Genomic DNA, 15,949 nt, shown 5'->3' with positions numbered 1-15,949 from the left:
TGACCAGTACCTCTTTATTTTTGTCAAGCTTGAGGAGGATAACATATGCTTGTTCTATAACCTGCCCTTCGGGCAAGCCTATCGCTATGTTTTAACGAGCCTAGCGATAGGGAAACTCGTTCTCGTCTAAAGACAAGTTTGTCGCTATTTAATCATTTTAACGAGTCTAACGACAAGGAAAACTCGGTCCTTTTCATTTTTAGAGAGTCTGAAAAGGTACAGAAAGTTAACTCCAAAATTCCTTTTTCTTCATCTAATCCCTTAAGTTCGAAAAAGTATAAAACAATACAGAAGGGATGAGTTTTCGATAACTTTAACGAGCTGAATAAAACAAGCGCTCGACCTTTTTGTGCAATAATCCCTCAGGTCCAAAAAGATTAAAATCTAGAGGAGGGATAGCTCTTCCGGTCACTTTAACGAGCTGGAAGGCCAAAACTCGGCAATCTTTTCATATTTTACGAGTCAGTTGAAAAGAGCTCAAAGAAGACTCGTCTTTTGAGGAACGAGTGATAAACAGGGATAGCAGCAGATTCCAGGTACAGGTTGGAATTTTCCAATCACGGCAGTGTCACAAGGATGGCTAGGTGAAATCACTCTTCGCAGTTGTTCCTCAAAATGGGTAAACAATCATATGGAGGTGAACGATCAGCCAAATGACGGTGGAGGTGGCAGGTGCAAACACGACCAAGGCTTTTATGGCTGATAAATTTACGATCACAGAGGTTATTTACCGGAATAGGTTCATTTTTTATTTAAAAATGAGCTTAAACTCTGGGGGAAACATTGCTCACTGCTTTTATTTATTTTTTAACGAGCATGAAGACCGCGTTAAAACTGCTCGGATCTTGCGTTTATTTTTTAACGAGCATGAACTTTATGCTAAAACTGCTCGATATACCAGTCATAAGATAAGAAATGTCTCCTGTGAGATCTCTATTTTTTAAGGAGTTTCATCTTCAATAAGCTTTACTCCATATCCTTTCTTTATGCAAGTTCGGAAACGACTAATCCAAAAAACAGATAAATAACCGCTCTTTGCTTGCACTCCAAAAGGTTTTCATGCCCCCAGGTATAAAATACAATTTCAAGGTTGTCCCTCCTCTCCCCCACCTCTGCTTTTCTTTGGGTGTTCACAGCTACTTGTCGTCTTGCTAGTCTAATGTTAACGATACTTGTCTTCTCGTTATTTTTAACGGGTCTTATGCGGTACTTGTCTTCCCGTCAGCCCAACTTTTAACAGATATTTTGCAAGATCGCAAGAGAACAGCTACTTGCGACAAGAGAGCAGCTACTTGCGACAAGAGAAGAACACTACTCAAAGACAAAACATATGTGTTATTGAGGGAGGCTTACCTCTTTCTGGTTACCCAAAGATTGTTTCATTAATCTTTCAAACAAAACATTTCCTCGGCACTGTCTACCGAAATAGACAAGGGTGAATGACTGTTGTAAAACACGTAACCTTGACAAAAGAATCCTATTCCAGAACAACCCCTCTTCCATCCACGGATGGGGTACGGACTAGTCATACTCTCTCGCGGAAATTCTACCTTATACCCAAGGTTTTCTCTGCCCAAAGCAGACCAGGATGCATGCCCCCTGGGTTCCAGTCCCATCTTTCCGAATCACTCGCACTCATCGGGAAGGAGGACTGGGGGTGGAGACATTTCTTGATTGAATAGACCATTCAGGGTTGGTATGTGACTATTTGCGATGCGTGATCCCGGAAATGAAAGTTGGTCTACGAGCTTGACCATTCTTCCTTCGTGTGGAAAACACATTACTCTAAAGAGTGAGGAGACTATTGCTCCCATGCAATATATATAGTCTCGTCCAAGGAGTAGGTTATAATCCAAGGGTCCTTGAACGACCATCACGTTCATTTGAATGGTCTTCCCTTTCAATGTAACAGGCACATTGGGGAGGATCCCTAATGGTCGACTGGTTCCTTTATCGAAACCCGAGAGATTTCTTATCTCAGGAAAAAGCGTCGGGGAACCCAGTTCTTTCCAAGCAATAGAGGAAAGGATACTCACAGATGCCCCTTCATCAATGATAGTGCCAGCCATTACCATTCTGTATATTTGGACGATGATTCTGAATGTTATACTGGCTGGCAACCAGGGTCTGCCTAGTTGATTCCAATCAAAGGATACAACCAGGTTGCTTGGTGGTGGGACCAAATACACGGCCGGATATGACCCTAACGATGTTCCTTCCTGCGATAAAGGAATGGGCGCATTGCCCTGATGCTCATTAGAGTCTGTGTTGATGAAAAGAATCTGGATGGTGTCATCCTTATTCTCTTCAGTGAGGGTGTCATTTGAAGATGAATCTTCAGTGACGGTGTCATTTGACGATGAATCTTCTGAAGGAAGAACCGGGTCAACTGCCGTTTCGACCTTTGGACTTTCGTCCGGTCTGGATTCAGTAGGTTCATTTTCAATGACTGACACTTCAGCTGACCACTTGAGCGGGCCAGCTGTATTCTCAACCAACGAAGGACTTGGCACGAGTTTTTTGTATCCAGGAGGAAGTATTACCGGTGAAACCGGACGATCTTCCAAAACTCTCTTCGCTTCATCTAAGAAGGGACAACGGTGGATGGCGTGATCGCCTTCACACAGTCTGCAGGGGGATCTTGCTCCCCCTCTTTGTCTTGAACCTTCACTTTCGCTGGTTGACGGTAAGCATTCAACATGGCTATCAGAGGTTGATGCTCCCGAATTGTGCAAACGAGGGGACCAGTCCCTTAGTATCCGGGGAATACAGGGACAATCTCTATGGAAGTGGTCTCCTCTACATATGACACATGGCGATTTAGGCCCGGTCTGTGTTGTGTGTGGATTTTTGTCAGATGTCTTTTGCTTGCCCCCAGTCGCCTTAGGCTCCTTCTTCTTCTTCTCTCTCTTCTTCTTCTCCTTCTTCTCCATGGGAGCTTGGCTTTTGCCGGCTCTACCTTGCGAAGATGAAGGGTTGGAGGAAGATTTATAGGAAGTAGAAGGCTGGTGGGCAGCTCTAGACTCATCTAACTGTTGACTCGACTGTTCAGGAACCATGGTGTTCTGAACTACATTGGTTGAGAATAGCCAAATTGGCAGGCCAATTGTCAGTCCTGGAAGCGACAATGTGGCCATGTGGGGCGCACCAACTTCTCCCCAAGAGGAGAAAGGACTAGGATTTCCATCATGTGGAATTCCTTGGTTGGGGCGTTCCATGTTCTCAACCTACAGATCAACGCAGGAATAGGAGGTGATTATGTTCCATTTAAAATCAATTTTATAACGACGCTTTAGACACAACTTGCTTTTTCACTTTTTAAGAGTCGAGAAAAAGCTAAAGATGACTCTAGTCTCCTTCGATGTTTTAACGAGCCCGAAGTGACAAATGCTCGGATGGACTTTTTCAGTTATAGAGTTTGAAAAAGGCCAAAAGAAACTGCTCTGGAGTTCTAGGCAGAGGGTGTGCCAAACTTTTCGCAAAACCACAGAATACGTTTTACGGTACGAGTGGTCGATCTTCGTGAATGTTGTGTTCACTGCATTGCGATCAGTAGGGCGGCCGACACGGTTTCCTATGGATAAAGCCTTTATTCCTATAGGGGTCTCCCAATATATACGCGATGGTACGTGGGAGCACAAGTCCGTATTGATACTTATCGCTTCACCGTGGAGGAATCACCCAACCACTCAATGCTAAGATATCACGTTTAACGACGCTGGAACACGTCTCTAGCTTAGACCTCTATGTGTTTGCGTTATGTTTCAATGCGTTGTTATGTAAATTCAATTCATTTTAAGTTGATCTTGTTTAGCAGTTTGCCTTTATGGAACACCACAAGATGTATAATACAACTTCCTAAATGCAGTCTAAGATGATAAGCAAGCTTTTCAATCTTTCAACTTTGAAAATCTTAACTACTGAGGGAAAAGAAAGACATCGTCTTTTCACACAGATCATAGAGCACACACTAATGCACTTTTCCCTAAATCAACATACAAGCTGTCAAAATGCACATGCACAATGCAGGTATTTCTTTTCTCTTTCTTAATGTTGGTGCAATACAAAAAGAAAGCTGTTGTATAACTTTGAATTCAATTTCAAGTGAAAGCAAACAAGCTTCGTCCAAAATCAAAAGACACCTTAAGATTTACTTGTTTCGACACTAGAAATATATAAATTCAAACCATATGACGAAAGCAAAAGCTCAATCAGCTATGAACAGCAAACAAACTAACTCTTAAGATCAAAACGACACTTATCACAGGTCTAGATCTAAGAGGCCAGAACAAGACTAGTTCACTTTTCGTTATGGGAAACTGTAAATGATATAAGAAATACACAAAGAACAAATACAGTTTCTTTATACAACCGAGGCGGAATAGTGGCAAGGAAAGTTGGTTTCAGATAGGTACATTGACTGATAACAGGCTGCAAAAACAGGGATGAAAACAGGGCAACAAACAGGAGGGAACCCCAGTAGCACTAGGCAAAACTGGTTCAGCGCAGGTAGTACACTGGCAGTTTGACCTTCAGCGCAGGTAGCCCCTTCGGGACCTGCGATGAAATGCAGACTGCCTTCACAGTGCCTACAATGAAGAGATAAACTTTCGTTTTTCTCAGTTTCCGGGTCACAGATTGCTAAAAAATTCACAGTTTTTGGCCAAATCAGAAGCTATCAATCAAGTACACACTAAAGGGTAATTAGGAGGATGAAAATATATCACTAAGAGCCGTTCAGAGTCCTTGTGGATCAGCTCTTCAAATCATAAACATGCCCAGAAACTGAGCTAGAGTAGCTGCCCTCTACTTTGCATTTGAAAGATCCAAATGCAGTTCGATTTGGTACTCCCTGTGTTTAGGAAATGAATAGCAAAAACACAAACAACCAACAAGATACGATCCCCAGTGGAGTCACCAATTTTTTTTTGGGAAAAGTATCCAATACGGAATGACCCTATCCCACTCTAAGGGTGATAGTACCTCAGCAACAATCGAAGCAAAGCTATCTAAGATTTCTTCTTTATGAAAGTAAAATAGGGGAGAAAGAGATCCACTAACCGATGTCTTCCGCTAATGATTGATCCAATCTTCTCTCCTTGCTGCTTGCTCCCAGCTCCTTGCTCTTTCACTGACCCAGCTACACCAAGATCCTACAAAATGGCAAGAGAGGGAAACTACAAGAAGCATACATTCATAATTGATTCAAGGATTAGAATAAATCAAATACACAAGTATAACAATACACCATTGAGACACATGCATATAGAAGAACCTCAAATTCTTTATTAATGGAAGAAGTAAAGTTCAGGAAGTGATACAACCATAAAAGGCCCAATCCAGCATCACCTCCCAGCAGAAAGAAATCTCCTCTTCACCTCCTTCAAACCAAATCACCCAATAGTTCTATACTCAAACCAACAACACTTCCTTACATTCACAAAATTCCAGCATCTTTAGACCTCATGAGAGAGCTCTATATATAGGAGTTTTGGAGAAAGGATGAGTCAGCTTGTAGCTGGCATGAAGCTGACTAGTTTCCTCTCCCACTTCATTTATTCTTCAGTTCTTGAGTCCACTTGGAGGTTCTTGCTTCCACTTGGAGATCTAGACCCTCTTACTCATCACCAGTCGAATTCCCTGATCCAAGTGTCATTTTGGAAGCTTCCTGGGCATTGACACCTTGAGGAATGACTGTGCCACATGTCCCAACTCGCCCAGCGCAAGTAGCCTTCTTTGCAGTTGACATTCAACGCAGGTAGACAGTGGAGCAGTTGACATTAAGCGCAGATGCTCAGTGGAGAGTTGACATGATCCAAAATTAGCTTGTTTTTTAGTGTTTTCAGTTGGAGAACTGATATTTAGTGTTGTGGTTTGTTGACCTTGTTCCTCTAGGGGCAGGAACAACATGTTTAGGGACTTAGGATCCCTCAGATTATGGACATTTCATGCTTCATGCTATAAGGCACAAAAATGTCTATAACAAGTATGAAATGAGTTGTCTTGCTCAACTTATCTACTACTACCATAATTGAGTCATTATGCCTCTTAGACCGCGGAAACCCCGTTATAAAATCTAAAGTTATAGTATCCCATTTCCATTCTAGAATAGGTAGCGGCTATAATAATCCAGCAGGGTGTTGGTGTTCTGTCTTGACTTGCTGATACTCTAGACATTTAGCTAGGTACTCGGCAATATCTTTCCTCATTCCAGGCCAGTAGTAGGCTTTCCAGATGATCCAGGTGGATGTTGGTGGCCACCCACCTATCCCATTTGGACCCCCACAACTGTCTCTTTCAGCTTTTTCAGTTTCCTAAATTGTAGCACAGTTTACTATTTTTAGCAGTTTTTCGGGTCCTGAACTTCCGGAGCCGTTTTGAGGCCCTAAACGACGTTTTTTTGGGAATCTGGGGCAACATGGGTCCATGGTTCGATGTTGCCTCCCAAAGTGGTAGTACTCGGATAGATCTTTCTAACGAGCTATCGCACGCGTCAAACGGAGATCGTATGCCAAAGTTACGACCCCGGGAATTTGATGTACCAATTTACCCAAACGGGGCCCACAATTTGGCATTTCATCTTCTAGGGCTAGGTTTCGGGATGTGAAGGGTTTTCCATTGTTTCTCAACAATAAATAGGCCTTCGAGCCTCATTGTAACACAGTTCGAAATAGTTCAGAGGCATGTAGCCGACACATCTCTTCTCAGAGATAAGCTACCATCGCCCTAGCTGGGTTATTTCTATTTGTAAGCATATTTCAGTATTTTACAGTAATGAAATGAAGTATTATTTCCGCTGCATCTCTGTTTTTATGGTTATTGCATCTCTGTATTTATGGTTATCTCTGTAATCTATTGCGTTCCTGTTTAAATCCGGATTAGTGGTATCAGAGCAGTCTGCTTTTTCTCTGTTTTTCTTTGCATGTCCCCAACAAGGTCGGGATATAAGGAGTTAGGGCTTGAACTGGTTGAACCTTTGCAAGACCAGCCTCGCAAATCCCGACGGCCTCCCATGGCGGACGAGAAGAAAGACGAGGGGGCAGGAGATCCCATCAAAATCTTGCTCGAAGAAGCCCTCGAGCGACAACGGAACGCAATGATGGACAGCTTTGCCCAGATCCTTCAGCGGCTACCCAGAAGCAACGCATCGGCTTCCAGCAGCTACTCTGGAAACGCCACACCCTTTAAGGTACAAGTTAATTTTGAAATCCCCATATTCGAGGGTCAGATAGACGCAGATGTCGTAGATAAATGGTTAAATCTGCTAGAGGGTTATTTTTCTGTTCATGAATTTTCGAGTCGGGAAAATATTGTTTTTTCTCTTCTCAAAGCAGCCCCCCACGTCAAGGACTGGTGGGAAACCTACTGCGAGTAGAAGGATGAAAGTACAGGCTCACTATTTTCAGCCTCACCCACTTGGAATGATTTCCGGGATGCCATCAAGGAGCAGTACTACCCTGTCGGAAGCTATGAGGACAAATACATCAAATGGACCACACTGCGGCAGGGACGAGACCAAGATGTGCCAGAGTTCACAAACATTTTTCATACCCTTCGCACACAGTTGGGTATCAAAGATTCTGAGCTGCATCTGGTACTCAAATACCGTGGCTGCCTACACAGATACATCCAGGAAGAGATGGGGTTCTTGAACATCTCCTCACTTGGCACAGCATACCGATACGCTGTCAAAATCGAGCAAAAGTTCAAATAGAAGAAGCGAGACTTTGGATCTGTAAATCCGAAGCCCAAAGGACAAAGCCAAGGCGGGGTGACCCAAGACAACCCGTCGAAGCCGCAAGAAAAGAACAACACCAGAAAGCCGAAGAAGGACACAGGAAAGTGGTGCGAGTTCCACAAGAGTCCCACTCATAACACAAGTGAGTGTCGGACCAAGCAGTTGTTGGTGGCTGAGTTGAAGGCTTCCGAATCAGATGCATGTTCCGACCCTGAGCCAGAACCTGACAAGGGGAATGGCAAAGGGAAGCAGATCATTGATGCGGATCCTAGCGCCACTGTTGCCACCGCCAAGATCCAGAAAGATGAGCCCGAAAATCCAGAGGAAGGGGAGCGTCTTTTCCACTCACAGATGTGGGTGAAGGGTTCGCCGCTGCAATTCATTGTCGACAGTGGCAGCCAAAATAACCTCATTTCAGCAGAGGTCGTGAAGCGGTTGGGCCTACCGACTACACCACACCCACAGTTGTACAATATCGGGTGGCTTCACGAAGGACGAGATCTGAAAGTTCGCCAGCAGTGCCGCCTTCCCTACAGCATCAAACCCTTCACAGACGAGGTATTGTGTGATGTTACACCTCTGGATGTTTGTGATGTATTATTAGGCCATCCATAATTGTGGAGGCGACATGCTGTGTATGAGTCCAGGCCTCGTGCTGTCATTATTTCTTTGAATAATTCATTATACAGGATACCGGAGGTAGCCCCACCTACCGCCACATCTTTGATCACTACTAAGAAAGGTAGCAAGCTCATCTCCCAGACCAGGAAATTCATCTGTCTGGTCCACTCCCAATGTAAGGGGAAGATTGTTGCTACATCCATGACCCCTACAAAGGGTTCCTCTACGCAGAAGCAGCAGCAAAGGAATATGGTCATGACAGAACACAGGAACAACTTATCACGCACAGGGGTACCACACAAGCTTCAAGTGGGCGACAAAGTCTGGTTGCATATGCAGAGAGAACGCCTTACCAGAACCCATCAGAAGCTCAGACCACTTCGACATGGTCCTTACAGCAGTACCAAGGCTATGGGGAACAATGCTTTGGAGCACATCATTCCTCCATTCCTTCGCTTACACCAAATGTTCAATGTGGACCATCGTCGACCATGCTTCCCACCATCACTGGACACATCAGAGATTGCAGGACAAGTTCGGCAGATGGAGGAACTCAACGCAATGGGGACGATTGCTTCCTAAGGGGGGAGGAATGATCCAGGTGGATGTTGGTGGCCACCCACCTATCCCATTTGGACCCCCACAACTGTCTCTTTCAGCTTTTTCAGTTTCCTAAATTGTAGCACAGTTTACTATTTTTAGCAGTTTTTCAGGTCCTGAACTTCCGGAGCCGTTTTGAGGCCCTAAACGACGTTTTTTTGGGAATCTGGGGCAACATGGGTCCATGGACTGATGTTGCCTCCCAATGTCGTAGTACTCCGATAGATATTTCTAACGAGCTATCGCACGCGTCAAACGGAGATCGTATGCCAAAGTTACGACCCCGGGAATTTGATGTACCAATTTACCCAAACGGCGCCCACAATTTGGCGTTTCATCTTCTAGGGCTAGGTTTCGGGATGTGAAGGGTTTTCCATTGTTTCTCAACAATAAATAGGCCTTCGAGCCTCATTGTAACACAGTTCGAAACAGTTCAGAGGCATGTAGCCGACACATCTCTTCTCAGAGATAAGCTACCATCGCCCTAGCTGGGTTATTTCTATTTGTAAGCATATTTCAGTATTTTACAGTAATGAAATGAAGTATTATTTCCGCTGCATCTCTGTTTTTATGGTTATCGCATCTCTGTATTTATGGTTATCTCTGTAATTTATTGCGTTCCTGTTTAAATCCAGATCACCAGACATCCGTTAAAAGTTTTTTATAGCCCGGGTGAGCAGCATAGGGGCTTCTATCAAATTCATCTAACATACTTTGTTTCAGAGACAATTGCTTAGGTACGTAAATACAGTTTCTAAATAACAATAATTTTCAGAGTTAATATTATACTCCCCTTGCTTCGCCGAACCCTGTGCAGATTTTACTTGCTGCCATAGATAACTGTAGTCAGGATCCTTCTGGGATACCTTCTTTAATTGTTCCACAAAATTAAGTTCAATTTGACTAAAAGAGATTTCGTAGAGGTGGTGCAGCTTTCTACTTAACGCATCTACCACCCTATTCTCTCTTCCCTTTAACTATTTAATTTCAAAGTCAAATTCGCTTAAAAATGCAGTCCATCAAGCTTGGCGTGCGTTTAAGGTAGGCTGATTAAAAAAAATTGGTTAACCTGTTGTGGTATGCTTAAAGTAGAAATCTTTTCCCCAATAAATAGTGCCACCATACTTTTAAGGCATGCACTACTGCAGTTAGCTTCAAATCATAAGTAGAATATTTATGTTCATGCTCCTTGAGTTTATGGGATTCGTAAGTGATGACCATATCATTCTACATTAAAACGCCACCCACACCCTCTTTGCATGTGTCTGAACAAACTATAAAATCCTCTTCAGGATCTATAATTTTTAACACTCGAGTTGTTGTGAGCAATTGTTTCAACCTATCAAAAATTTCTTTAAAGTCTTTTGACCATTTGAAGGTTGTCCCTTTCTTTTGTAGGGAAGTAATTGGATAAGCAACCTTGGAGAATCCCCTTATGAATCTTCTATAATAACCAGCAAGTCCCATGAAAGAGCATACATCCATCACATTGGCTAGAATAGGCCAATTCATAATGGCTTTTATTTTCTCTGGATCGACCACTATACCCTCAGAAGATATGATGTGTCCTAGGTATTGAATATGATCTTTATAGAAATCACACTTGTTGGATTTAGCATAAAGTTGATTTTCCCTTTAAAGGTTTGAAGTACTATGCGAAGGTGCTCTTTATGCTCATCGATGCTTCTAGAGTATATGATAATGTCGTCAATGAATATAAGGATGAATATATCTAGATAAGAATGGAAAACCCCATTCATCATGCTCATGAAGGTTGTTGGGGCATTAGTAAGACCAAATGGCAAGACTACAAACTCATAGTGGCCATAGCGAGTTCTAAAAGGAGTCTTGAAGATATCTTCGTTTTTAATCTGAATTTGGTGATATCCATATCTTAAATCAATCTTGGAAAAAACCACTGCTCCCTTAACCTGATCGAAGAGGTCATCAATCCAGGGTAAGGGGTACTTATATTTCATGGTCAAATTATTCAATTGTCTAAAATCTATACACAACCACATGGTACCATCCTTCTTCCTTATGAACAAAACCGGAGCTCCCTAAGGAGATATGCTGGGTCGGATATATCCTTTATTCAGCAACTCTTGCAGCTGGATTTTTAATTTAGTTAGCTCAAGAATACTCATTCTGTAGGGTGCCTTTGATACTGGGGCTGCTCTAGGGATGAGTTCTATGGTAAACTCGAGACTTCTCTTAGGTGGTAGTTTGGGAATATCTTATGGAAATACATCCTTAAACTCTTGTATTATAGGAATTTCCTCTAGAGCTGACACTTTATCTTTGGAGTTTGTAAATCCTACATGAATTGCATAGATCTGACAGTCCTTACGCATACACCTAGCCAGTTGATGGGTTGTAACAGATCACAAGTTCAATTCTCTCTTAACCCCCTGAACCTCTATCCTAGCACCATTGTTAGACAAAAAATTAATGGTCTTATATTTACAGTTCACTAAGGCCCACTGCCGCTCTAGCCAATCCATGCCTATCGAGACATAGTAAGAGCCTAATGGTAATATATTTAAATCTGTGCTAATTTTATGTTCTGCTAATTTTATTTCACAGCCCTCTACTTTTGCACAGACATTTCTCTTTGCATCAGTACCTAATTGCACCAATCAAGGGTTCTTAAATTTTGAACTTTTTAGATGACATTCATCTACTATTCTGGGACTAACATAGCTCAAACTAGCACCTGGATCTATTAAAATGGAAAAAGGATGATCATATATTTTACCTTCAAGTTCCACCAAAAGGTTGATAATTCGCCTGTCGATCCTCTAGCGCTGCATTGATTCGAGGTACGTTTCGTGCTACATCACCCACAGTAGAATCTTCATGAATATTTGCAACAGGTTTTGCTCTCCCTCTATGAGGACAATTTTTATAGTAATGGGTTTCTCCACAACCCCAACACTACAATGGAGGTCGGGGAACCTGATTGGTTTCCAATTTACTTGATGCCTCACTTTGTCTTACATCGCTCGAGGGTCTGTACGTTTGTTGATTCGATTAATAGGTCCATTCGGTGCTTTACGACTTAAGAATATGGTTCCTGGGTTCCTCATATTCTTGTTATTTGTAAAGCTTTTTTGTTCCTTCTTACTTGGCCAACTCTTCTGCACTTCACCTTTCTGTCTCATTTGCTGATAGCAGATCCGAGCTTTTCGGACTGCTTCATCCATTGTTTTTGGATTGTCAAATTCTAGTCTTTCCTTCATGAAAGCAGGCAAGTTGCTGACAAAACATTGGAATTTAGCCTTTTCTTCTCGGATATAAGGGACATATCTTAGTAGTGATGTGAATTTTGTTATAAATTCATCCATTGTTTGTTGTTCTAGTTTTAAACCATGAAACTCTTTTGCTTTGTTGTCATAAAATCTCTCTGTTAGATATCTATCCTTAAAATGATTTTGGAATTGCTCCCAGGTAACCTCTTGCTCATTGATCTCCTTGACTTTTTTAATCTCCTCCCACCATAGGGTGGCCATGCCTTGCAACTGATAAAATGCTAGCCTTGCTCTCAAATTTTCATCACATTCATATATTTGAAAACATTTGTTCATATTAATAAGCCATGCCTCCGCTGCTTCCTCCATTTCACCGTTATAGTTTGGTGGCTTGATCTTTTTGAATTCTCCCTGTAGTTCCATTTCTGTCTTTTTAATCCCTTTTTGCTGGAACCATTATCTGATTCCTCCTTGTTACTAGTTTGTCCCCCTTCTGATTCCTGATGTTGTTCTTGTTGTCTGTGTGTTTCTGTTCCATTTTCTTCTCCTTGGCTAGGGTCTGGATTTCTCTAGTTTTGTCTATCTGATAAACTTTTCATAATTTTCTCTTGTTCCAAATAGAATTGCTGGACTATTTCGAGTAAGGCAGCATTGGTGCCAACATTTGTTTCCCCCAATTGAACCCATACTTCTGGGTTACGTTCGGTGGTCCTATGTGCATCATAATCATTTTGTTATTTTCCAAAATCATTCAGCCCATCCTCAGTGTAGTAACCTGAGGCTCTGATACCAATTGTAACACCCTACATCCAACTAAACATAAAACACATAGATATACGTAAAATAATTAAAATACAAAAATTAATAAAATCCTAAACTATTGTTACCCTAATGCAATACAATAACTCTTGGCATTAACGTATCCAAACTTCGATCTAGATCGGATTAGCATTACTTAACTACTGTGATAATACGGTTATTAAATCTACCCTGATGGTATGTACATATTTGATTATTACGAGCGATTCTCCGTATCTCTCATCATGGCTTTGTGTTGACTTTCCCTGGCTCATCCGGGCAGCCCTTGGCTGGATGGTTGCCAGTTGCCAGAACTCATCCTAATCGCTTGCCATCTGTGGCACGATGCACAATGCGGGATTGGCGATGGATTCAAGGCTTTCTCAAGCTTCAAAGGTAAACCCTTTTGACCCGACGTTCGTGTGGTTTCCTTGTTCATTTGCAGGGCATGACTCTGGGGGTTGTGTTTTGGTTCCTTCTGTGACTTTCCTCTGCAACTCATCGAATTCTAACTACTGTGCATGGAAGAAGGTTCACCGGGCATACCTACCTACAGACAAGCTTGTATTACAACTATATGTTGTCACTCGAATCAGGTAAGACCAATTTAACAATTTAAATCCGAGTATGAATTATGTTCATGGTTTCTAAATTCAATCTTTCTTTCACTAGTTATTTAACTCTATTATGGTGTCACGCTAATGAGGTTTTGATTCCTACAGGTGTCGCCTCCAATATGGTGTCTGGAGTCTCTGTTGCCGAAACACCCTTGCTTCACCTTCGCGGTTTCAGGTAAGTAATGAGGGTTTTACATGTATTATTAGTGTCAGTCCTTTTTACATGACTTTTGGTGGTTAGATGACTGTAAAAGGTATTAACCCCGAGATTTTGGTGTAGGGTTCGCCCAAATGGAGAGTGGGCGCGGCATCCAAACCTACTCACAGTCATGTGCCAACCAACGTGGGGTCTCTGGGTATGCGGGTTTTGTTTTCCTTTATTGTTGCTAGCTCCTCTTACCTCGAATGAGGGTTTTGCTCTGAACGGGGTTTCCCATTTTTGGTTTATGTTTAAATTATGAGCTGTGCTATACAAGACCTCTGTTGTATGAATGGTGACAGCTCCCTGTTATTTGAATTTCATGGCACATAAATGTAATTTTATCCCTAGATTCTGGTTTGTAATCATTTTAAGCAAACCATTGTTATTAACTGTTTTGTAATGACATTATTAATACGATGAAGAATTCTGATATGGTTTTATTCCGGTTCCTTTTATAGATGAGTTTGCTCTCTGAAATTAGTATTGTTGATTTGATGAATCATTAGTTTGTTGCATCCTCAGAACGTCGTTCCAGGGTGTCCTCTTAGGTTTCCCTTAGAACAAATCTGAAGGACCGAGACTGCTAAAAGAATGTTATTCTTTTTACAAAGGAAACCTTGTTCCCTGGATCTCCTATCTCTATATAAAGCACCGTGATTTTAATTGCTTATCATATCAGAACAAAATTATGGTAATGAATTTTTGCTTACTATCATGTTTCCTCGCCAGAGGTCCATCAACTAAATCACGAAAGAATAAATGCTGCAAATACTCATTCATCTCTTGTATGGGTATTTGTTTAATGTATCTCGTTCCTAAGGTTCTGTTACGCTGGGTTATCTGTAATGGTTACAGTTGTAGTCACTTAGACAAGTTTGGTCAGTTTCTAGCCCATATTACTCTTTTTTGAATGTAATTTCGTGTATTCTTTCTTTCATGAACACAAGTTGGAATATCCACCTCGATTCATATAGTTCCGTTCTTTTAGTGATGCTTGGCTAACTCTGGGCATTCTGTTATATGTTCAAGTTTATTTTTCTTTTCTTAGAATCATTCTATGCTCAGGTTTGGTTGCACAATCTTACCCAGATTGCTAAATTTGGCATACAGGTTAATGCATTCAGGTTTAAGATATAGGTCTTGTGCATTCGTTCTATCTATACTATAACATGCACATTTTCAATAGTTTGTTATCTGCACATTTTAATTAACTTGCATCTAATTTAATTCACGTCTAAGTTAATTTACCCTTAATTTATAACACTATTATTTTTCAATCTGATACAGGATTAAACAAAACAGTATAAACCCAACTCCAAAATATTTATATCCTAAACTTTTGCACATTAATTAAGCAAGAAATACTTATCCATATTGTACTTATCTACCATGGCAAGGCCAAACCGTAATCAATCAACCTTTTTCCACCCTTCCTATGAGAACCTGACAATCACGTCCAGTGTTCTCCCCTTGACCTCCTCTTTTACCTAATAAATCAGTTATTCGCATGTAGCAATTTATGTTGCTTGTCCTCAAGACTCTAGGTCTAGCGAGAAATCACTCTTACTTCCTCCAGGGAAGTTTTCTCAAAACTCATTCCCACTAAATCCTCCTTTAGCTCAAGGATTTTTTCCAGAAACCAAGCCCCTCCCTCCCCTTCTCTCTTCTTTTTTGTAAGAGAAGATTAGAGGGAAGGTAACTGTTTATTTAACTAATAATTGATAACTGATAACTATTGGGTGAAAGAGAGTTACTAAGGTTCATTAGTAATTTTTTTTTTAGAATTCCCATAGAATACCACATCTACCATATTTATTTATTTATTTATACTGAATCTATTTAATGTCCATTTCCCAAAAGTAAAAACAAGAGTTCATTTCCTTACTGTAAAGTAAAAACATACAAGTAAAAGTAACTTGAAGTTCTGGGGTGTCATATCTTCCCCCTCTTAGCGAAACATCATCCTCAGTGTTCATCTTTCTAGCTATTTCCTGAATAATTCCGGATATTTCTCCTACATAAAATTTTTATCTTCCCAAGTGGCTTCCTCTAGGTTGAAGTGCTTCCACTGCACTTTAACCTGGATGATAGCTTGTTTCCGCAATGTTACTTCTCTCTGATC

General features: G+C 41.3%; 1 protein-coding gene across 1 annotated transcript; it reads right to left on the bottom strand.

Annotated features, from left to right (window-relative positions):
• Positions 1–11,955: 11,955 nt before the first annotated feature.
• On the bottom strand, positions 11,956–12,633 carry LOC149152680 (uncharacterized). Its single transcript, XM_089443568.1, has one exon. The coding sequence runs from the start codon at positions 12,631–12,633 to the stop codon at positions 11,956–11,958; it is 678 nt and encodes a 225-aa protein (XP_089299694.1).
• Between the last annotated feature and the right edge of the window lie 3,316 nt (positions 12,634–15,949).

The sequence above is a fragment of the Pinus tabuliformis genome, chromosome 9 (assembly GCF_031772625.1).
Source record: "Pinus tabuliformis cultivar Carrire ecotype Pingquan chromosome 9, CPIR1, whole genome shotgun sequence".
NCBI lineage: Eukaryota > Viridiplantae > Streptophyta > Pinopsida > Pinales > Pinaceae > Pinus > Pinus tabuliformis.
This window is presented reverse-complemented; position numbering and strand designations above follow the sequence as displayed.

What these genes read in the sequence shown, in the direction of transcription:
- LOC149152680 (XM_089443568.1), bottom strand. Translation starts at nt 12,633, where the DNA reads ATGGAACTACAGGGAGAATTCAAAAAGATCAAGCCACCAAACTATAAC.